General features: G+C 43.7%; 1 protein-coding gene across 1 annotated transcript; it reads left to right on the forward strand.

Moving 5' to 3' along the window:
* The first annotated feature begins 1,142 nt into the window (after positions 1 to 1,142).
* On the forward strand, positions 1,143 to 23,054 carry LRRC32 (leucine rich repeat containing 32). Its single transcript, XM_032806372.2, has 3 exons — positions 1,143 to 1,254; positions 11,852 to 11,939; positions 17,122 to 23,054. Exons 2-3 carry the CDS (start codon positions 11,856 to 11,858, stop codon positions 19,060 to 19,062), a joined length of 2,025 nt encoding a protein of 674 aa, XP_032662263.1. The 5' UTR covers positions 1,143 to 1,254; positions 11,852 to 11,855; the 3' UTR covers positions 19,063 to 23,054.
* The last annotated feature ends 2,009 nt before the right edge of the window (positions 23,055 to 25,063 follow it).

Here is a 25,063-nt window from a genome sequence, read left to right on the forward strand (position 1 = left end):
AGTAAGTGCTGTGGACTTCTTGGTTTGGAATTTTATATATTTCTACACGCACACACATGTTGCTATCTGTTTATGATAGAGAAGGCAGGTCTATGTAGTGTGCCTTGCACTGGGAGACAAAGGTGATGAAGTTTGTGATGGGTCTCTGTTCCTGTGGGAATTCATTCCAGTCTAGGAACAGCCCCCAAGAAAACTGTCTCTTCTGCAGGTGATCTTTACCCTCACTGTTCTTTTCAGATTGCATATTCCTCTGTTTAACCATGTTTAGTTTCTGAGAGCTGATAAGACCACAGTACAGAGTGGTATGGCTGCAAAGCAATACATGGATTCAGAAACCAGCAACATGCAAATCAGAGCATATCTTTTGCATTAGACAGAAATCTGCTCTGTGTTTGAGCATATGGCCTGTATTCTGATATCATACCCATTCAAAACTAACTCCACTAAAGTAAATGGAGTTGCTCTGGATTTATAGCCATGAAAGTGAGATCAAAATCTGACCTAATATTCCTCTTAGAAACCATCTATATTCTTCCCCTCTTCAAACCTTAAAATACATTATCTTATATATCAATAGTTGGAGTCTTGGGGTCACAACTTCAAAGACGCAGTGATGATTTTTAACAGCTGAGGACCTAGACCAAAGGGCCAAATTTTGCTCTCACTTGTAAATTCACTGCAGGCAATTGAACTACTTCTGATTTACCCCAACTTTAACGGACAGTATGATCTAGGTCAAGGTACCTGAAAATGAATGTAACATGAACCAGACACACATCTGTGAGACAGATACTATGAATTTACCTTCGAAATCTGCAAAGGGGATTTCTGGTGGTATTCGCAGAATGTTTCAATGTGTCAATATGAGAGGGGCGTTATTATCAGCTAAGAACCTCCAGGAAATAAGCCAAGGTTAAGCAAGTGAAATGGAAAACAAAAAAAAAAGAGCAGAGGACTCACATTTAATAACTTACTGAGGTCTATATTCACATGCTTATGGGAGCTTGGGAATATGTTAGAGCTGATGACTGCTGAGCAATGAATTCAAGGGCCAGTCTATTGGGAGTATTTTTTTTTTCTCAGTGACTTAAACTTCTGTCTGAGTTCTCAGAGTTTTTAGTCAGCTGGCATGTAGCAGAGCTGCGACTTCCCCAAGGAAGCCCTTCCTCAACTTTCACTGGAGGGCTGTCGGGAGAGCCTGGGAGACGAACACTGCAAGCAGAAGGGAAGCCTCCTCCTTCATCCAAACAGCAGGTATGTACAGCAACGAGTTAAACTTTGATGCTGCTGGAAAGCTGAGCCAAACGTTTCTCCAACTGCAGGAGAAAGTGGGGATTCAGTAACGTGGCGCTGGAGCCTTTAAAAAAAATATACTACCGAGGATGAAGGTAAATGAACAGATTTGTGTTTATGAATGGGTTGAATAACCGATGGGCACGTCCCATACAGCTGTATGGCTAATTCATTGGTGAGCCTATTACAGTGGCTTGGATCATTTAAGTTAAGGAGGCACTGGTAAGTTTTACAACAAAACTATTGAGATGTTTCCTCCGTGTTTTCACTACTAATGAAAATAGTAGTGAGACTTACTAAAATCTTTGGGGCAAGAATAGCATGTTTGCATGGTGCTTTGTACAATTGCGGGGCTTCTGCAATATAGGTACATAAACTAATCCTGTAGAAAGTCTCCTGGCTCACAGGACTGATCTTGAGTGCAGGGAAACGAGGCAGGCATCATGAGTATCTCAGTTCTTGTGCTGACTCACTACCCAGCCTTGGGCAAATCATTTAACCCCTCTGTAAGATGGGGCTAGCAGTATTTCATTTACCTTTAATCACTGCTATTAAAAAGCAACTTTTAAAGTGGTAACCGTCTGCGTAGATGGAAACTGGTAGCTCAGAAGCCACTGTAGACAAACAAAAGGTTTATGCTGACAGTCTCTCCAGGAGGTTATGATTCTTGATTAACATTTGAACAATGCCTTTAAAATATGATTTCATCAGTGCCAAATATTCCTTTTTCAAAATCTTCCTTCCTCTTAATCCCATGCCAGGGTTCACGTGATGCTGCAGAGGCAATGAAAATGCCTATGTATAAAAACTTAAGAAAATACTCTTCGAAGTGTTGCTGTAGCCATGTCGGTCCAAGGATATGCGAGAAAGAAGGTGTGTGAGGTGAAGCTGGTCCAATAAAAAGAAATTACCTCACCCGTCTTCTCTCTCAAAGAAAATACCGTGAGAGCCAAACATTGCCGCCTCATTCATAAAAATACGTCTCCTAAACAAAGGTCCAGGTTAATCAAAACAGGAAAAGCTTTTTTTTTTTTAATTGAAAAAGGGGTTTCAGTTATCTTAATATTATGAAATCGCTCTGTTATTTACTTACCAGCTCGATTAGTTTTTTAAGCAAAGGGTTATGGCTTAGTGAGTAGATCGAATATTTTGGCTTTTTACCTGAAGAATGACACATTATTCACAAGTGGGTTACTGGACACTGTCCCAGTCAGAGGTAGCTGAAATTAATTTCCTGGTCTCATTTGATCTCCTCTAGGATTACAGAACACATACATCTGCCTGAATTTTTCTTTAAAGATTGAATTCACTTGGAATAATAAATAAATAATAATAATAATACCACCACCTTTGGGCAAAGGTCCACACTCTCTGTATCATTCATCTCTATTGATTATATTCATAGTTATATTTATTACAATAGAGCCACAGGGCCAGCCACTGCGCTAGGCACTGTACATACTCAGAGCAGTAGAAGGCCCTGCTCTGAAGACCTCACAATCTAAATAGATAAGACAGACATAGGGAAGGAGAAGGGGTGTAACAAGCTTTTTTTGGTGGTGGAGGAGGTTACTTAGGACAGAACAGCTGAAAGTGAAGAGGATTGCGGGGAGAGGGCAGGAGAGAAGAGGATAAACGGGTGTAGAGTTTCCCATGGGAGATTAGTCCGGTGCTGGAGCAGAGAACATGGCTAACAGGTCTGTGGTTCTCTCCCTACTTCGCCCCTTGATTCTCCCCTTGGAGAATCATTTCTTAGCAGACAGACAGACAGTTTTTTCATTTCTCTAAGGTAATGTTCCTGATACTTGAACTGGAAGTGACCCAAAGGAATAGAATCTTCAGGTCTATTTGTTGTTTATGAAAGAGAGGGTCTGATACCGCTCGGTCCAGCTCTGAGCAGAACCCAGCCATCTACAGACAGACTTTGCACAGACAGGACTGCCGAGGGTGCTGCATTAGAGAGCAATTAAACTAGTGATGGACAAACTCCAAAGGGCTGGAGGTTTGATTCACATAACCACCCAGATGTATTAATGTTTCTCCAAAACCCTTGGAGATGTGCAACAGATCACTGGAAGTCTCATGAGAACCAGCTTCTGGGATTTCTGCGACTTCCTTCTCCAAGCTGGGAGAAGACCATGAGAATGGCCTTTGAAAGAAAGGAGTATCTGAATACACAACTCTGAGCGATGAATTGCTGAGTTCTAACCCCAGCACTGACACCACATGCCTGATTCTGTTCCCGCTGACGTCACTGACAAAACCCAGTTGAGTTCACTGATAGCTGCAGTGATTTGTGGTGTGGCCTTGGGATAATCACATAGAACCCAATTTCACAAGGTCACAGGTGCTCCCAACTTCCATTGACTTCATTGGGATTTGAGGGCTCTCAGCCCCTTATGGGAGTGAGCACTTGATCTTGCTGCCTCAGTTTCCCAATCTGTAAAGTGAGGGTAATAGTTACCTTACATTACTGGGATCCTCAAGCTATAACTTACTAATGTCTCTACAGCACTTTAAAGATGTAAATTGCTAAGTGTCGTTGCAACCAAATTCCAGAAGAGCAAATATTCACCAAAAAAATGGCAGAGTGCAGTTACCCAAATGTTTCAGAAACTTTAAAACAGGTTGATTTGAGATCTGGTCTAGGAATAGGCAAATAGCTGAGCAGATTTTATAGTCTTTCCCACAGTGGTTGGCTCACCTCTGATTATGAATCCAAATGTCCTACAAGCGTGACAGTCGAACCCCGCTACATCCAGTGTACAGGCAATGTGAATTTTCACTTGCTCAGACATTGTCTTATCTTATGCGCCAATGGTGAAATTCACACACCAGACAGTTCACTGCAGTTAGGGTTGGGAAAGCTCCATTAGTCCACCTGCCAGGATCATTCCAAGAGCTGCTTAAAAACTTTGCTTTAAAACTTTTTTTTTTTTTGGAAGGATCAAAAATGCCTTTTTGACAAAAGAGAAGCTTTCATGAAAAAAATTCTGTTTCTGTAAAATAATTTCAGGTTTTTCTCAAACCCCTCCCCCCAGTTTTTTGTTTTTTTATTTGCAAAAAAACTAAATAAAATCTGTGTTTGGGATTTTTCAATAAATACCTGTACAATTTTAATTTGATGATGATGGGATAAATCATAAAGGAATCATTTTGATGGGGTTGGTCCTGCTTGATCTCTTGAGGTCCCTTCCAACCCTAATCTTCTCTGATTTTATGAAATTGAAAAATATTCATTTTTTGTAAACTTTTTCATAGGAAAAAAATATGTTCCCAAGTAGCCTTAATCATTCCCGATAGCCCGTTTTCTAGCCTCTTTTGCAGTCTAGTGCTAAAAGTCACACGGAGTGAGGCTCACATCGCTTCTCTGGGAAGTTGTTAGGGGAATACGTCTCACTGATAGGAAGTTACTAACCGTTTCCAGTTAGACGTGATTTTCTCTTTTTCTGTTCATTATTCCTAATCATACCCCTGCGTGCCACACTAAATAATCCCTCTCCTCTCTTGGGTGCTTATGCCTTTCCTTGTCAGGGCGCCTTACAAAACACAAATAAAACACCAAAAGCAGTGCTCCAAAGAGCTTATTTTCTACCACAAGGAAAATATAGAGCAACATTCAGACGTGAGGGTTTGGAGACACAACGGTGAAATCAGCATAGGAAGGAATTTGCAGAAGTGGGGTTTTGAGTAGGAAAAGGCACCTGGCAGACAAGTATTGGACCAACCATAGGGGGCAGCATGAAATAATCCATATATGTTAACTTGCGGTAAATCAGAAATCACTATCATATCTTAATGTTAGATGTAAAATCTTCTTTTGAAATGAAAATATTTACTTGAAGGTCAGGCAAGCAGAACAATAAGTGGCCACAGAAATCAAACCGCTTGTCTAGATGCAGCAGGGCCCACCCCAGCAATTTTTAGTCACCCTTACTCACACGAGTAGCCCCATTTAAATCTACACCGATACATCATCCAGGGTGTGTTCCAGCCAACAATGAACTCCCATTTACTTCAGAGTGATATCAGGGCCCTCTGGACAAATCAGTCAATAAGCCGATTCATGTGAGGAAGGATTACTCCAGTGAGTAAGGGTTCCAGGATCAACGGCTTCACTTGCAGCAATACTGTATCTTCTCATTTATAACCCTGACATCTCAATTTATTTTGTAAGTTAGTGATTCAGGGACTTTGAGGTGGCCTATCATATGCTCTGTGGCTCCTTTACAGCTCTTTAGGAATGTAACTCACTGACACAAAACCCTAAAGTAAACACACTGACTGATCCATACACAGGGTCAAGCAATGACATCTACAAAGAGAAGTCAAATATTGACCTGAGCAAACACGGGGCCCAAACCCAAGAGCCTTGCTCAGTCAAAACCCCTGTATTTCTCAATATGTGCTTTCCCCTAGAAGCATTCCAGGATGAGTCCCAGAGTAGCTAATTTACTTGTTAGCACAGTGGTTGCTAGGACCCAGCAAAGAACCAGGAGAGGAGTCAGAAGAGAGACAAGGGACATAATTTAAAGCAGACACTGTCCCAAATAAGGATATTTCCCTTAAAATGTCTCAGTTTCATCTCAGGCTGCAAAGTTACCAATGAAACCACTTCATGGTTTGAATGGGTGAGAGTGAAAACAAGAGTGATCTAATCTGTGCTATGGCTGACTAAACGCTGGAGAGATGGATAAGATTTCTTTTTTTACAGCAGAGAGTGGGAATGCAAATAACCGACACATGAAACAAGGTAACTGCAATATATTCACTCTGTTCTTAAAAACAGCAAATGCGATAATCCATGGGGGTACATGGCCTTCTGTGTAGTTAGGGTGCGTCTTACATATGTTAAAGGAACACACATGGCAGCTTTGCTTCTCTTTTCTTTAGTTTGGATGAGAAAAAATAGTAATAATAATAGTCTATATTACAGAAACCTAATTTTGGGGGAATTGGGAGTTTGTTGGTGTCATTGCTAAATGCAAATGACATTTAACTTGTATTAATGTTTACTGTTTAATGCCAAAAAAGAGGATCACTGAGCTTGTGATTAAGGTAACAGACTGGGACTCAGGAGAGCTGAGTTTAATTCCCAGTTCCTGTATGTCCTTGGGTGAACCATTGACACTATATGCCTCAGTTTTCCTATCTGTGAAATGGAGATAATGATACTTCTTTTCTCCTGCACTTTGTCTGTCTCATCTGAGTAGACATGCTGGCTCAGTTCCTGAGGTTTGGCATGGGGTGGGAGAGGATGAATCTCAATCTCCAAAATTCATTCATTGTCCAACTGTGGAGCGGGGAGCTGGGATGATACGAAGTCTAGGCAGAAAGTTGTAACATTAAAGATGCTTTGAGGCCCCACTCCGTTCCCTCTGAAAACGGTGGGGATTTCACTATAATGAGAGCACGCTGGGACCGTAAATGAAACTGCTTGCATTGCATTGTGGTAACAACAGCTCTCTTTATAGCAAGTTACTGTTTCAGCTGCTCCCAAGTTACTTTGTCAGAGCCACCAGCTCAGATGTAGGTGGTCAGGTTTTGTTGGTGGCTGCAGCACCACGTGAGTCTTCAGCCCACTCTATCAGACTCCCCACAGAACCTGTGTTGCCTATGCCTCCCATACTTATTTACCAGGCAGTGGAGTGAGAAAACAAAGTAACTGGACTGACGCAAAGCAGGAGAAAGCGCCTGGCACTTGAACTGAAAGTGACCCAAAGGAAAAGAATCTTCAGGTCAATTTGTTGCTCATGAAAGCGAGGATCTGATAGCACCCTGTCCACAATTAGCTACCCTAAAATTGATAGCATCTGTGTGGTCTAGCGGTAAGAGCAGGAGACTAGCAATGGATTCTACTGCAATGGATTCTACTGCACTTGGATACCAATGTGGTAGACACCTTAGAAATACATAGGATGGATAGTATCAGGGGGTAGCCATGTTAGTCTGTATCCACAAAAAACAATAAAGAGTCTGGTGGCACTTTAAAGACTAACAGATTTATTTGAGTATGAGCATTCATGGGTAAAAAACCCACCTCAGATGCATCTTTTTTTTTTTTGGCATCATTTTTTACCCACAAAAGCTTATGGCCAAATAATTCTGTTAGTCTTTAAGGTGCCACCGGACTCCTCATTGTTTTTGTAGGATGGATAGATTCCTTCCTCTGTCACTGATTTACCCAAGGTCCGTCAGCAAGTCACTTAGCCACTCTATTCCTCTTTTTCCCAGGGGAAGAAGAGCCCAGTCTCCCAGTTGGGTTCAGGGCAGTGATTCATTACAGTTTATGAAGCACTTTGAGATCTTGAATTTGCAAAGTCCTTTTTAAGTGTAAAATATTATTACTGAAAGCATCTGAGTAAAATTCTTCCGCTAGTTTAATGGATGGAGTCCATCGCAGACAGGAAATACTCAGGGTTGCATTGTTTGGAGCTGGACCCCAGGATACATAGAGAAGTGCCCTGTGTTGAGCAGTATCCAGCAGAGATAATTTATTTTATTTTTTTAGCTATGAAAGCTGCCCAAGCAAAGCTCTGAGTGCCTTGCCATTATTTAAAGATCACAAATCATAAATATGCATGTCAGACTTTCTTCCCCTTTCAGGTCCAACTAGCTAATACCCTGTGAGCCCCCAAACAGTCCCCTCTCCCCCTTGACTCTTACTCCAAAACAACCCCACAGACGAGTCCTGAAGCCTGTTCTGAAGGTCAACAAATGTGGGCTCCTTTGAACTGAGTGGGGAGAATTCCTGGAGAGCCCTCTGCCAGCAGCTAGTGTACCACACCTGCCATTGGCAGGTGTGGAAGCCCTTTGCCAACAGTAGTTAAAAGACTTTATGACACCCACTGGATAGCTCAGTGGGTTGAGCATTGACCTGTTAACCTAGGGTTGTAAGTTCAATCCTTGAGGGGGCCACTTAGGGATCTGGGGCAAAAATCAGTGCTTGGTCCTGCTAGTGAAGGCAGGGAGCTGGACCTGATGACCTTTCAAGGTCCCTACCAGTTCTAGGAGATAAGTATATCTCCTATTATTATAATACTGTCCCTATTGTAGAGATGGGGAAACTGAGGCATGGAGGACATTAAGAGCCTTTGATCAGAGTGCAGTGTTGAAGCCTAAAATAAGACCCACCAGTATCACAGTTCCCAGATTTCCATCCCCTCCCCCTGCCCCATCAGACTCAGCTGGAATGAGGAAAACGTGCTCTAAAAACAGAGCAAGCCAGAGGTGGCCTGACCTTCCCAGGATCTGTTTCCTGCAGCCATCCTTGCTGTTTGCTCATGTTGTGAGGGACGTGCAAAATTACACTCACAGGAAGCCTAGGGACTGGTATAAAAAATCAAGCCAAACTATGGGACAATGCTGTGGCAAAGAGAACAAGCAAACAGAACTGTGACTGGCATGCTCAAAAGGGAAGTGATTGGTACTGGCTGGGAGCTGGGGCCCAATAGAGGATTTCTGGCAGAGTTAGCTAGAATTTCCCCAGGGAGCTCACAGGTCCCACATCTTAGTGCAGTGGTTCTCAAGCAAGGGTCCGCAGCCCCTCGTGGGACCATTGGACCACCCAACTGAAGCCTGGTTCCCCAAGTCCTGGTGCCCCTGGGGGGCTGAAACCAGGAGCAGAGCCACGGGGCTGAAGCCCGGTGCCCTGAGCCCCAGCACTCCCTGCGGGACTAAAGCCCTGAGGCCCTAGTACCCCCCTGGAGATGAAGCCCAGCACCCTGAACCTCCAGCACCCCCACGGATCTAAAGCCTCGAGTCCTAGCACCCCCCCTTGCAGGGCTGAAGCTAAAATCCCTGAATCCACCTCTGTTGGCCCTGGAGTTTTTATAGCATGGGAGTGGCACCTCAAAAAGAAAAGTTTGAGAAACCCTGTCCTAGTGCACCTGTTTGCACCACTCTGCATCTGGCAACCAGAGCCACTTTGCACTGATGCACCAAAGACAGTTTGCCTGTTAGCCAATATATTCTTTAAACCAGGGGTCAGCAACCTCTGGCATGTGGCTTGCCAGGGTAAGCACCCTGGCGGGCTGGATCAGTTTGTTTATCTGCTGCGTCCTCAGGTTCAGTCGATCGTGGCTCCCACTGGTCTTGGTTAGCCATCCCAGGCCAACGAGGGTGGCGGGAAGCAGCGCAGGCCAAGGGATGTGCTAGCCGTGGCTTACCCTGTGTTTACCCTGGTGAGTCGTGTGCCAGAGGTTGCCGACTCCTGCTTTAAATACTGATTCAGCTAAGGGAGTTCCACCACCTATGAATGACTCCACCTGTTCAGCCTCGAGAAACTCAAGAAAGGAGGAATTTGCTGAAAGAGTTGTCATGTTTATGACAGAGGCTGTAATAAGGACATGTTCTTTGAGATCAGAGCATTCTCTCTCACAGGTGCTTGGCTGGCTGATTCTTGCTCACATGCTGTCAAGGTATTATTCCCACCTTGAACTTTAGCGTCCAGAAAGTGGGGTCCTGCATGTACCCTTCTAAGCTTAATTCCTAGCTTAGATCTGATAGCGCTGCCACCAACCAAAAATATAGTGTTTTGGTACACTTCCTGTCCCCCAAAACCTTCCCTGGGGGACCCAAGACCCAACCTTGGTCTTAAAACAAGGGAAAATAAACCATTCCCCTCCTTTCCCCTCCAGACTTCCTGAGAGATCACTGTGATCCAAACTCCTTGAACCTTAAAACAGAGAGGAATTAACCTTTCTCTCCCTTCTTTCCCCCACCACTCCCTGGTGAGTTCAGACCCAATCCCTTGGGTCTACACAAGAAAAAATCAGTCAGGTTCTTAAAAAAGAAAGCTTTTTATAAAGAGAGAAAAAGTAAAAACTATCTCTGTAAAACCAGGATGGAAAATGTTTACAGGGTCTTTAGCTTATATAGACTAGAGGACTCCCTCCCGCTAGTCTAAGTTACAAGTTACAGCGAACAGAGGTAAAATATCCTTCCAGCAAATACACATTTGCAAATTAAAAAAACAACAGAAGACTAATCCGCTTCTAGCTAGTACTACTATTTTGAACATGAGAGTCTGTTCAGAAAGATTGGGAAAGATCTGGTTGCACATCTGGCCTCTCTTAGCCCCAAGAGAAACAAAGAACAACACAAACAGCACAAAGACTTCCCTCCACCAAGATTTGAAAGTATCTTGTCCCCCGATTGATCCTTTGGTCAGGTGTCAGCCAGGTTCACTGAGCTTGTTAACCCTTTACAGGTAAAAGAGACATTAACCCTTAACTATCTGTTTATGACACATGCTCAGGGTCGAACTGATTGCCATATATGGGGTCAGGAAGGAAATTTTCCCTGGGTTGAGTGCCATGTGGGTGTGGGTCACTTGCCAGGATTATCTGGGTATATTTCACAGACTCATTTCCCTCCCTTTGTGGGGGCCACAGCCACAGGTGCAACTTGATCCCTCCTATTCTCTGCCTGTGGCACACAATAGTCTAGTCTCTTGTGGCCTCATTTCAGTTGCCAGGTTATTGTGTGGGCACAGGGTGGTGTTGGTGACCTGTGACATACAAGTCAGACTACATGATCTGATGGTCCCCTCTGGCCCTATGATTGTATGGTACCTTGCAAGGGTCTTGTGTGACTTCATTAAAATGTTTGTAGAGCTCTTCCGGGTCCTGGGAGGAGAGGTGCTATAGAAGTGGAGACTATTATAATCATGTCATTTGTTGAGCACCACCAATGTGTGCCGCTGAAGACAAAGGAGTGATAGGGCCAGATTTACAAGGGCAATGATCATCGACTAGCTGCCTTGAGAACAGTAGAGCTACTGAATGCTGAGCACTTTTGACCGCCTGGTCACTCGCTTAAGGTGCGTAAGTGGGAGGTATCTGGTGCCATGGTGTTTGAAAATCTGGCCAACAGTCTAAGACAGGGGTGACCAACCTGAGCCTGAGAAAGAGCCAGAATTTACCAATGTACATTGCCAAAGAGCCACAGTAATATGTCAGCAGCCCCCCATCTGCTCCCTCCTCCTGGCTCTCAGTGCCTCCCGCCCACCGGCAGCCTCGACAATCAGCGCCTCCCCCTCCCTCCCCGCACCTCCCGATCAGCTGTTTTGTGGTGTGCAGGAGGCTCGGGGGAGGGGAGGGGGAGAAGCGAGGGCATGACAGGCTCAGGGAAGGGGGTGGGAAGGGGTGGAGTGGGGGCAGGGCCTGTGGCAGAGCCAGGGGTTGAGCAGTGAGCAGCCCCCGGCACATTGGAATGTTGGTGTCTGTAGCTCCAGCCCTGGAGTCAGTACCTATACAAGGAGCCACATACTAACTTCTGAAGAGCCGCATGTGGCTCTGGAGCCACAGTCTGGCCACCCCTGCTGTAAGATATGCAGCACAATGGGCAAGCCATAGAAATGCTCAGTCTTAGAGCTTTCCTGCCATCTCTCCTACTTCATAACGCTCCCTTCGCTGCTGGAATGGGCCAGAGAGCTTTGCTATTCTATTATGCATGCAAGTCCCTGTGCCAGTCGCTGATGTGGACCCTGCTGTCCAGTGGCTGCATGGACTTAACACCAGGTTTAGCTTGAACCCATCTTTGCTTTTCCCTGCAGAGCCATGAAACTGTATCTTTTACTCTTCCTGGCAGCGAATGGAGGGATCTCAAGCCATCGGCCCTTGGAAGAGTCGCCCTGTGAAATGGTAAGAGATTCCCCAAGGAGGAGCCATCTCCTTGTCTCTCCTTAATTATTAGTAGTAACATTCTAGTAGCACTCGGGGGCCCTAAATGAGACTGGGACCCTGATGATACAGGTGCTTCACAAACATATGGTAACTGACAATCTCTGCTGCAAAGAGCTTATAGTCTAAGGGTCTGTCTGCACAGCAGGTGGGAGATGTGATTCCCAGCTTGGGTACAAGTACACGTGCTACTTCTGCTCAAGCTAGTGGGCTAAAAATCACAATGGGGCTGAGGGGCCTGGGCTAGCCCCCCATGTGCAATCCTGTGCTGCTGCCCATGCCTCCACGGCCCCACTGCTCTTTTTTAGTGGACTAGCTCATGTAAAGCTGACAGACCCCGGTTGTCAGCAGGCAGGATCGAACCTAGGACCTCGGGAGCTAAATGCATGAGCTGTTACAGCATGAGCTAAAAGCCACCTGTAGCTGTAGCAATCTCATTATTCTCTAAGTGGTCTTGGAGCCACCAGTCAGGGACAGAACACTATCCCCAGGAGGTGTGTGGTTTACACTCGCACAGAGCCAGCACACGTATCTCTAGCGGAACTGGAATGACACCTCTCAACTGCTGTGCAGACAGACCCTACGTGGGCAAGACAAGCATAAGATGGGAGAAAGGAAGGATTATCATCCACATTTTATCACTAGGGAACGGAGGCACAGAAATATGAATGGACTTGCCCAGAGTCACACAGGATGACTGTGGCAGAGCCAGGAAGAGATCCCATATCTCCTGAGTCCCAGTCCAGTGTCTTACACACAAGGTGATCCTTTCTTAAAAAAGGAACTTCTTCTGTGACATGAACGAACCCCACTGCTCCTTCTATAGTGACAGTGATCCTCATTCTCCCCTCACGCTGGTTTAACACAGACCTCAGTGGAGTCGTTCCTGATTTATGCTGGGTGTGAGGTCAGAATCAGGCCCATTTAGAGACAAAACCTATCTCCAAAGTACGATTTGTCCCACAGATTTTTTTTTTTAAAAACACCTAATACCAGAATGTAAATGTTATTCACAGCTGAACTGGTTCTCCTCTCCGTCCTTCCCTTTATCCAGATACAGCTGACAGTAAAGGGGAGTTTAAAAATACTCATCTACTTCTTTAAATGTTGAAGCTGTTCAGCATAAATCCCCGAGCATTTCCAAAATAGGGAAAAGAATAATTTGCTGGCTGTGCAGATCTCCCTTATGGGACTCATTCCTTTCCTGGTGTACTAATGCACTTCCTGAATTCAGGGAAATTACGGTCTAGCATACAAAAAGAACTTGGGAAGGTAGCTGGATCTCTCATTTATTGGCTGAAGAGGAAGAAATGATGAAACCACTGTAAACATCACACTTTTGGTCCCAGGCATCCCAGACATGCGAACTCAGGGTGACACACACTGTAAATCTAAAAAGGGTTTACCCCCTGCCCTTGTTTTGATGGGTCGTAGCTCAAGCTGATTCCTTGAGAAGTAAATATTGGCTGATTTCCGCAACCCCACTGTAAACTGCATTCAGCTGCACAGGCAAAGGAAGAGTCTGAAAAAGTTCTGAGCTGTTTAGTGCAACTGGGATACGTTCGATGCTGACAAAACACTCTGTTGTCACAGAGCCAGGTTCTCACCTAGTGTCATTTGACACCGCACCATTAATCTCAATGGAGTTATACTGGTCTGCATTGGCTGAGAATCTGGCCCAGTGAGATAAGACAGAGTGCAAATTCTAACACAGTTCAGCCCAGATTATTTTCGACAGTGAGAGCAATTGGCATTCCCTGTTATTTCACAATGGGATATTTCACTGCTATGGCATTGTTTCATGCATCACTCTTCCCGTGATGACAGCTTTAGACTAGAGGAAGGCCAGAGCTGGAATCTTTTATCCAGCCCGTCCTGAAGACTGATGGTTCATAAAACTGGACCCAGCTCTGAATCACGACTGGTTTTCGTTTGGCAACATCACAACCCAGTTAATGAGGTTTTTCAAAATCAACTCCCCCAAATCCCCTCTTTGGCCATTGCAGAGAAGAACCAAAGGGCCAGATTCTCAGCTGCTGCAACTCAGCACCAATATACACAAGCTGAGGATCTAGCCCAAAGCCTTGCGTTCAAACACCAAAACAGTGGCATTTAGGATGTGATGGGACCTAGAGCCAAACCACCTTGGTTTTAGTTTTGTTAAAGAGAAGGCAGCTGCTGGCTCATCCCCAAAAATTACCAGCTAGAGTTGAGTGGCAGAGTTTGATTCTGAATCCAAACTTCCCCACACTTCAGAGCTGTTGGGCCGATTTTTATCTAATAACCTCCTTTTCTATGGGGAGCAGATGCTGAAAGCAGCGAAAGGCTTTCCCACTCTTAGCACTGCAGGCCACTGTACTGTAATGCAAACAGCTGCCAGAGCTGAGGAGGAGGGAATGCGAGCCCAGAAGAGAACAGCTTTGCTAAGGCTCGTGCAGTTGGCTTGCGAGTTTAACAAAAGCCTGCGGGGGTAGGAAAAGCAAGGGTATGAGGAGAACTGATGCTCTGTACTCACTCTTACCCACAGATTCTCCCCCTTTCATTGCACCTTTTCTGTGTCACAGTGAAGAGAAATGCAGGCACAGCAGGGGCAGGATCCCTCAAGCACTGAGGGAAGGGACAGAGCAGAGATAGAGGCGAGGGGGAAAGGACAGCAGGTACAGAGAAGGGGCGCAGATGAAGGAGTGATCGAGAGGGAAAAGTGAAATCTACAGAGGCAAACGAATTTACTGTAAAGCGCAGCAGCACCATGGCAGGTGTGAACTTGATCATCAACCTGGTTTAGGGGCTGCAGGGTTTACACACTGGACTAACAGCACAATCCTGAAAGGTATGGAGCAGTCTGGGCCTGACCCAGTTCCCACTGCAGTTAATGGAAAGGGTCCCCTTGATGTCAAAGTGAATTGGATCAGGCCTGAATTGAGGTGGTGAGTGCTGCATTGGGAGCAGGGGGTGCTCAGCTTCTGACAGGATCAGGCCCTAAGTGAGGGAAGGAGTTTGGCATTTCTTGTGCTGATGCAAATGCTGCTTCTTTCTGGCTCCTGAGTGTTATTCTTCCCACTCCCAACCCCTTCCTTAGCTGCCTGAATAGGCCTCCTCCCCCGCCCCCGCTAGATTCATTGGGCCTCTGGTTACCTTTCAGCTCAAGTGAGCCACTCTGAAGTCTTGGTGGGAAGGCACTAATGGCTCAGAGAAGCCAGGATGCAACTCCCTTTCCCCTTAGTGGGGATTTAGCTGCTCTGGGTGGATTTGGGGTTCAAATTTCAAGATGCGGGTCACTTGGGAGCTCTCAGAGAGCTTTGCCACGAGGAGAGCACTGCACAGCAAACTGGGTGTAGCTGGAGTCCAGCTCTGGCTGAGAGGTTTCATTTGTCTGGCATATTTATGACAAGCTGCACATCCGGCAATGTGCACTCTCCATTACTCACATGCGCAAGTGATTCACAAAACACTGGATGTTACCCAGATTCTCGTAAACATCCCTGAGGCTTATTCCTCCCTCCCCTCTGCCCCCGGCTTGTGAGAAACGGATGTTTGGAGGAGAGTCTTATTTTAACTTCTGAAGAGCTAATGCACAGCCTTGCTTCATGACAGTTAGCTCCTAGTTCTCTGTATGAGAATAATTAGAGGGATTCAGCAAGCAGTTTGACCCAGAGGATCCCATGGCCTACGTGAATAGATAGATACCTATTCGGACAGCGTAGATGCTTACTAAGCACTTTGGACTCTGCTCTAATCTTGCTGCTGGATGTTAATTTTAACAGCGCAATATGTGTGCCTTACACCAGGCCTTTTAGCCTAATGCTCCCACAATTCCTTGCAAACTATGGCTCATAATTTGGATGCATACTTGAAGCTCCCTATCAGCTGCATTCAGACCCACACATCCAAGAGAAGAAATTGATTTTGATGTATAGGTATTAATTTACCAGCTGCATTAAAGCATCCCTTAAAAGGCCGCACCCTTTATGCATCACAGTTTCACCCTGAGCTGTACCAGTGAGAGCTGCAGCATGTTTGAATCCCCCACCCCGTGCTATTTCCCTGCTGCATTCCTTCTGTTCCACCTGGAACAGTGCGCACAGCACTGCTCACCGGGTCAAAAGAAAGAAGCTATTGCCTTGGAGAAAGTATAAACATAGATGGACAGAGGTCTGGATAAGCTGGAGGGAGTTCAAGGTGAGCTGTAGAAATGTTTTGGGAGCAGAGGCACTGATTGAAAGATGGATTGCTTAGCTAAACAATGGTTATGGGGATGTGTTCACAGCCTGCAAATATTCGAAGGGTGTGAAAACAAGAAGAGGGATTGTTTATTTAGGGCTGGATTCCAATATACTTCCTCTCAATGAGTAGTACCTTACTTTGAGTAATCCCACTGAAGTCAATGGAGCTAATTATGGAGTATTATTAATTTAATTATTTGTAATAGATATTAATACTTATTTTATACTTTAATTATTAATAATACTTATTAATTTAAGGCAAAGTGGGAGAATCTAGTTTATTATGAGGTACAATGCAGTAGGGATGAAGTTATGCCAGGGAAGTTTAGGCTGAATAAATATCAGGAAAAAGTGTTTGAGTGCAAGGCTAATAGACAATGGAATAGTGTCAAGGGAAGTGATTGGACCCATCACTCAGGACTTTTAAAACTAGACTGGATGAAAGGTATAAAGTGGACTAATCCTGTGCTGGTAAGAGGATCATAGAATCATAGATTCTTTATGATGGGCTAGATGATCTAATGGAGCCTCTCCAGCTTGAATTTTTATGATGCCAGATCTTGAAAATCAAAGGACCCAATTCTCTTCTCTCTTAGGGCTAATTTATGTGGGGGAATTTACTGACATAATTATACTGATACAATGATACTGCTGTAGTTATACCAGTATAACGCCCTACATGGGAACTCTTATTGCAGTATAAGGCAGGAGTATCTCCATTGAAATGAAATGAAAACCCACCTTACATTATGAAGAAATTCAGGTTTCTGGTCGCCTGAATAGAGAACAGCATAGTACGATCAATCTCTAAGAAAAGGAATATAATCAGATTCTGAATATTATGTTGTCTTTATGATGAAAAGCCATTGAGCATCCCATAGGTGGTAACCAGGACTCCCTGTTCTCTTTCTTTTCTGCAGGTAAAGATGAAGGCATTTTGTCATGGCAAAGAGCTTCACCAAATCCCTCCAGAGCTCCATCCAAACATAAATAAAATAGATTTGTCTGGAAACCAGATTAAAAATATCTCTGAGAAGCCACTGACATTTTACACCTCGCTCCAGCATTTGGATTTAAGATCCAACCAAATAAGCTTCATTGAGCCCGGAGTCTTCACATACATGACAAGCCTAGTGCAGGTCATTTTAGCCAATAACCAGTTAGATGAGTTGGCTCAGCACAGGACACCAGGAATTGGACTTTTACCAGAGATCAGAACATTGGACTTGTCCCACAACAGACTTTACAATGGAATGGCTGAATATTTTATACACAAAGCACCATCACTTCAGTATCTTTCCTTGGCAGAAAACAGCATTACCGTAATATCACACAGGATGTTTCAGGGGTCTCCAGCTCTTGTTGAGATTGACCTCCACAGTAATATCATCATGGAAATAGAAGAAGGTGCCTTTGAAACTCTGGTGCATCTCACCAAGCTCAATCTCTCCATGAACTCGATCACTTGCATCTCAGATTTCAGCCTCAGACAACTCCAGATACTCGAACTCAGTAGGAACAGCATTGAGACTTTTCATACCACGGAGTCAAAGGAAGAGTATAACCTGAGGTGGCTGGATCTTAGTGAGAACAAGCTACTGCGCTTCCCAGTTTTCCCCCAGGTGAACAAGCTGGCGTATCTGAATTTATCTAAGAATTTAATGCAGTTTACTGCTGACTCTGCTCACGACGAGGTGAGCTATATAGAAAGGGACTGGCTGGAAGCTCCTTTTCATCTTCTGGATCAGAAGCAAAATACAAACACAAGCTCTCTGTATCTATCCCAGCTTTTATATTTAGACTTAAGTTATAATGAGATCAAATCCATCCCAAATGAGTTCTTTGAGTCAATGTCCTCACTTCGGTTTCTTAATCTTAGTAAAAATTGCCTCCAGACGTTTGCAGTGAATTATGACAGTGCCTTGATCTCACTAGCCATCCTTGATTTAAGCTTCAATGCTTTGCAGAATCTCTTACTAGATGCCAGCACATTGACTAATTTACAGGAGCTCTACATTCAGAACAATCATCTCCAGGCCCTGCAATTTGATATCTTTGCAAGCCTTCCCAGCATCAAATTGCTTAATATCCAGAGTAATAATATTAGCTTTTGCAGCATGTATTCAGGATTAGCTAAACAAAGGCTTACTGGCGAGGAGAATGGTTGTGTATCATTTGTTGACTTCCCTGCTCTTAGGTACTTATACCTGGCTGACAATATGTTGAAGAACTTACCAATGTATGCTTTTTACAAGACTTCACTAATTCTCCTGGAGCTCTCCATGAACCAAGGACTGGAAATAGAGGCTAAAGCATTATCAGGACTTGAGACATCTCTTGAGTATTTGAATTTACATGGCAATGGCATGATAGTTTTAAATATTGACCTGCCTCGTTTTCATCACCTTAAACATTTAAACCTGTCTAAAAATCAGCTGAGCTGGTTACCCAAGTGGGGTAATGATGCTTCATTGGAAGTTCTAGATCTACGGAAAAACAGTTTTAGTAATCTACAGAGCAGTAACATTTTAGCATTAGAAAACTCTCTTAAATACTTATATCTTGCTGGGAACCCACTCAGCTGCTGTGGAAATGTCTGGCTTTCATCTATGATCCAGAATAAAAATGTAGCGATCCCTGGTGTAGAGCAGATAACATGCCAGTACTCCAAGAGCTTTGGGTACCAAGAAGAAATTTATATTAGCAACATAAGACCAGAAGTCTGTGAAAAAGAAGATCTAAAGAAAATTAACTTGCTTATTATACTAACAGTTGCATTCATTTTATCAGTGATCATCATTGGACTGGGTTCATTTTGTTGCTTCCGCAGACAAAAGTTTAGCCAGCAATTTAAAGCATAGCACACGCACTAACTTAACGAGAAATAAAATCAGGTGCTACACCAAAAACATGTAGAAATGAAGGGTCAAATTCTTGGCTTTGATTTAACTGTGGATTTTAGGCCATCTTTTAATCTGCTCTCAGTTGCACCAGCATCATTGGTTGGAGTTGCAGCCACAAAGTAACCAAGAAGAGAATTTGTCATGTTTTGCACTTGTTCCATGCTCATGCAGAACTGTGAAACCTTGCTCGTCGAAAGCTGAGAATCACGTAGAACTGCTAGTTTAGGGTTTGTGGAACTTAAACTAGCCAAAACTCTTTTGGGCACTACAGACTTTTCACTGAAATGCTAAGCCAGCTTTTTGGTGCCTCTGGATAGAGAGAATCCCCTCACTCCCCATGCCAAGGCTGCGTATCATGGTTTAATGGTCATTTGTGTGCCAACACTTGGGGATCTCATCACAGCTGACAGGCAGGATGACCCCTCATACACCTTTGCAAAACTTCCCAAACCCACATGCTTCAGTGAAACCCATCTCTTTGATTTTGGGTTTCGCTTTGTCATAACCAGTTTGAGGCAGTTCAACTCTTAAAGCTAAACTCAAGGGAAGTGAACGCACATGACCCAGGACCAGTGAAAAACAAAGTCTGACCCTTCTCCCTTTGAGGTCCATTGCAAATCTCCCACTCATTCCAATGTGAACAGGATTAGACTAGTGATCTCAAAAACAGTAACTTCACACAGATCTATGGAGCTCATGACAGCTGCCTAAGCAATACAGTTGTTTGTGACGATCAAACCAAGGATCTTCAGTACTAAAACCACAAGTGTCCAACGCTTGTGTTAAAGGAGATCTCAATTAGTTAGTAGCAGGCTGTTACATTCAACGGGACTAGCTACTACTGGGAGACATGATTACGCACATGAAGCTCGGTGTATTATGCCTATATGACAATATGCGATAGACATTTGCATTGAGTAACACAGTTCAGCTCAGAGAGAAGGAATGTCTCCACAGTGTGCAATATATATTTATCTGGTTTTAATGTGAAGAAATTCATTTCTTTGGCAAACACATTATTTAAAAAAAAATCTCCCTTAGAGAATGAATTTCAACCAGTAAATATTAGACCTAAATGTTTATTTGTTTAGAAACAGCAATTTAACACACACTGCATACAGTTAGATCTCAATGCATTAAGTATATAAAAAAAAGGATAAAATAAAATAATTATCCTCCACTAATTGTCCTAGATGGAATTTTTTTTTTTAAATCTCAGGTGTATAAAGGTCCATGGATGCCTTTGCCAATTAACTTCATAGGTCCTTTGCCAAGAACTCAAAAAGGCAACCAATACCTCTTAGTGGTTGTAAATCCTTTTTCAAAGTGGGTAAAGGCATTTCCTCTACAGGCCAATACTGCAAAAGCCACAGCGAGGGTCCTAGTAAAGCAAGTCTTCTCTCAATGGGAATCACATTTTACTGGACAGTTCTTTATGAACTGCTTTAAATTAATGAAAGTCCTGCAAAAACTACACATGCCATACAAACCACAGTCATCTAGGATGGTGAAACAAACCAATCAAACTCTAAAAGTAATGTTTCAAAAAACTAGTTAATGCCAATAGGCATAACTGGAACACTCTCATGCCTCCAATTCTAGTAGGCTGTGTCTACTAATAAAACATCCTTTAAGGTAATGACAGGCCAAAACATGCAACTACCAACACATTTAATTTGGCACACTAGTGGCACTCAATTTAAAAAAAATCAAAATAAATGCGTACCTGCAAAATCTGCAAAAACATTTAAATCAGGTCCACTGCTAAATTGGAAAAATCCAAACAAAAGGCAATGGCTTATTTTAACAAAACAAACAAACAGAAATACTTAAAAGGTTGAAAAAACAAGTAATGCTGTTATCTTACAAAGCACCAAAGCAAAGTGCGGAGAAAGTAAAAAAGGAAGTGTTATTTACTCCTTCTCATAACACAAGATAGAAGAACTAGGGGTCACCAAATGAAATTAATAGGCAGCAGGTTTAAAACAAACAAAAGGAAGTATTTTTTTCATACAACACACAGTCAGCCTGTGAAACGTCTTGCCAGGTTATGTTGTAAAGACCAAGACTATAATAGGGTTAAAAAAAGAACTAGATACATTCATGGACGATAGGTCCATTCATGGCTATTAGCCAGGATGGGCAGGGAGGGTGTCCCTAGCCTCTGTTTGCCAAAAGCTGGGAATGGGTGACAGGGGGTGGATCACTTGACGATTACCTGTTCTGTTCATTCCCTCTGGGGCACCTGGCATTGGCCACTGTCAGAAGACAGGATACTGGGCTAGATGGGCCTTTAGTCTGACCTAGTATGACCATGTTTATGTTCTTCTGAATCCAGGGCAAAAACTCCCTAATCAACAAGGCAGAATTTCCTAGTCATGTAACATGTTGAATACTGATGCCTGAATCCTAGAAGTCCATCTTCACTTGTACCCTACATTGTAGCTTGAGTCAGGCACTTTCCTCTGAAGAAGAGAAGAAAATCAAATATCCCTAATGTAAATCAAAGGTGGGATTTACAAAGGCCTGCAGCATTGGCCTAACCCAGCTCCCATGAAAATCAACAGAAGTTTTACTATTGACTTAAATCTGCTCTGCTCCTTTTTAGGCCAACACTGACGCTTTTGAAACTGTTCGATTCTTAAGGCCTGATTCTGATCTCACACCAGATTTACACTATGGCTGAGGTCACTAACACCTGATTTACACCTGTGTCCATGAGAGGGGAGGGTAGAGAGCAGAAGAGTTTTTCTAAGGCCATGTCTACACTACCACTTGTCAGCAAAACGTCTATTGCTTAGGGGTGTGGGGAAAAAAACCACTCCTGTGAGAGACATAAGTTACTCCAGCATACATGATAGTGTGCATAGTGCCATGTTGGTGGGAGAGCTTCTCCCACCAGCACAGCTACCGCCACTCATTGGGGATGGTTTAATTATATTGACAGGAGAGCTCTCTCCCATCCGCACAGAGCAGCTACATGGGAGAACTTGTAGTGACACAGTTGCATCAGTACAGCTGTGCCACTGTAAACTCTCTAGTGTAGACATACATAGCCTGGGGCTATGTCTACACTGGCAATTGCATGGCAAATCTTTTGTCATTCAGAGATGTTAACCCCTCCCCCCAAAAGACAAAAGTTTTGCTGCAGAAAGTGCCGGTGTGAACAGCGCTTTGTCGGCAGAAGCGCTCTCCTACCAACAGTGCAAACGCCGCTCATTGGAGGTGGAAGTATTTTGTCGGCAATGCGCCAACAAACAGCAGCTACGCTGCCTGACTTCTAGCAACATGGCCGTGTCACTAAAAGCTGAGTAGTATAGACAGAGCCTAAGTGTAGAAGAATGTACCACATCTCAGCTCCTTGTTCACAAGCCCTGTTGACTCCCTCAGAAAAGTATGAGATCATGAATAAAGAATTAGGTCCTGAGTTTGCAATGGGAGTAATCTGGCCAGCCCTTTATGTTTATACATGAAGTATATAAAAGGAAAAACAGAAATATTTTATATACTGTACTAGAATATCAAATTCATCCCCATTTGAAGAAATACCTGTGGACCAAAAATCTGACCAACTCCTATTGAAGTCAAGGAGAATCTTTCAATTGACTTCTATAGGAGTTGGATCAAACCCCAAGACACCACGCATATGTCAGTGCAAACTGTTGTGCATTATAGCATATACGGATCAAATGCTCAAATAGCACTGGAGAGCTAACTGAAATCTACCCCGATACGGAAATTCAGATTTAAAGTGTTGTTCTGCTCCCAACGTGCCTCATTTTTTCCCAGCCACTGAATGTCAAAAGTAACACACTACAAATAGTTGTATCGTTCTGTTTTTAAAAGTAATTCTGTAAGAAACTGTGTTGTAGGATTTGTACAACAGAATCATCTTCGGGCTCTGTAAAATATTTAGAAATGTGAATATATTAAAGCAACATTTTGTAATACTCCAGAGACAAAAGTTCATGTCTTCATATTCATTTTTGATAGTTAGATTGAAACTTAACCTTTTATGTTTATTCTAGAGCAGAGGTAGCTGTGTCATAATTAAGGTTTTCAACTTCAGCTTCCGTTATAAAGTAAAAATTAAGCACCACTATAAACTGGGCTCATAAAATTCATTTGGCCTGAAAGTTACCAGACTTGGGGCCTGATTTGTATGCCCACTGAAGTCACCAGAGCATCTCCTATATGGCTTTGGATCAGGCTCTTACTCTTCAGTGAGAATATCTGTACAACCAGTCTTGGGCCTGACACTGTTTGGTAAGACTTGCGTTCAATGTGAAAGCAGGCTGTGCTGTCCATTGAGACTGGTGGCTAATTTAGCTACACCGTGAATGTGTGCATTTGGCTTTGAATGAGATAGGTTTCTTAAGGAGCCTGGCCATCATCACTTGTTCCTTCAGTTAATAACCTTCTGACACAACCAATCCCATTTAATCAACATTTTAACTCTGTGTTTTTCTTCAGCTGCATAAAAGAATAAAAGAAAGTTCTAAGTATTATTAAATATCTGTGGCCTAATTACACTCCCATTGGCTTCAAAGGGAGCAGGACCATATTCCTTTCGGAATAAGCCCCAGGTTTAATAAGCAGCAAGTATTCTCCTAGGTTCCCTACCAGCACTATGAGCAATTCGGAACAGCACACGATCCTTCTGGCAGATCCTGCTATGCTATGAGGGATGGGGAATGTGAAGGATAGATGGGGAAAAGGAGAAATTAACAGAGGGACTTCGAGACAGAAAGCTGCGGAAAAATGACAGAGTCAGGATGATCTTATTCTACATTATCCACTAATAGTGCTGGAAGGACACAGTGCCACAGAAGGCAACCATTCTTCATCCCTTACCCTGCTCTGGCCAGCTATGCTGCCTCTTTCCCTAGCTGCAAGAGCTCCAGTTTAGGCTGTACCTGGATAGAGGTTTCTACATGCTGCAGAGCCATTGCTGTCCTGCTATTAAACCTCCCCCATTCAGCGCCCCGCTGCCAGAAGAATAATTAGGCAGTATGAGGGCTGCCACTACTGTGACCTTGAATTTATGTAACCCATAAATGGTGCTCTGTCCCATCTAGTGGCACGAGACCACTCAGAGAGAGATTAATGAGTTTGCTCTACAGCCTTAACTAAGAGCCATGTGACTTTTAGTTCATGCAGTAGAGGCTCATGCATTTAGCTCCAGAAGTCCCAGGTGCGATCCCGCCTGATGACCAGGGTCTGTCGGAGTTACACTTACACCTCCTATGGTTACTGTTTAATATTCCAAAAGTGCTCTATAGCTGCATATATGTCAATGGTTTATGATGAAGTGCCAGTAGATGGCAATGAAGAACATGTAGCAGAGGCCCCCGGGTTTTGTATGACCAATACAAATTTCTGTTGTGCCCTGCAAACAACTTCCTCTGTACAGCTCTCTATGGAACTCTGAACACTAGACGCTGTTCCAAAATGTTCTAGTACAATTGCACTTACACACGATACGTGCAGTGGTTCCTCTGGTTAGTCTCAGGAACACCTTCCCCACAGTGGAGCCAAACTGGAATGGAGCAGCACTGCTGCACAGCAAGAGAAGCAACATATAAGCCCTGTACAGGGGTCCCCACCCCAACAGGTCAAGCAGTAATGACTCATCTTGGTCATCAATGGGGATTGAAGCCAGGATCTCCAAATTTAAGAACCAGAGGGGTAGCCATGTTAGTCTGGATCTGTAAAAAGTGACAAAGAGTCCTGTGGCACTTTATAGATTAACGGAAGTATTGGAGCATTAACTTTCGTGGGTGAATACCCACTTCATCAGACACATGTGGTGGAAATTTCCAGAGGCAGGTATAAATATGCAGGCAAGAATCAGGCTAGAGATAATGAAGTTAGTTCGATCAGGGAGGATGAGGCCCTCTTCCAGCAGTTGAGGTGTGAACACCAAGGAAGGAGAAACTGACATATTTATACCTGCCTC

Source organism: Chelonoidis abingdonii, chromosome 1 (genome assembly GCF_003597395.2).
Source record: "Chelonoidis abingdonii isolate Lonesome George chromosome 1, CheloAbing_2.0, whole genome shotgun sequence".
Lineage (NCBI taxonomy): Eukaryota > Metazoa > Chordata > Testudines > Testudinidae > Chelonoidis > Chelonoidis abingdonii.

Excerpts from the sequence above, each read along its gene's own strand:
- LRRC32 (XM_032806372.2), top strand. The coding sequence starts at position 11,856 with ATGAAACTGTATCTTTTACTCTTCCTGGCAGCGAATGGAGGGATCTCA. Across the intron at positions 11,940-17,121 it reads AAGAGTCGCCCTGTGAAATG|GTAAAGATGAAGGCATTTTG; the intron begins GTAAGAGATTCC and ends TCTTTTCTGCAG.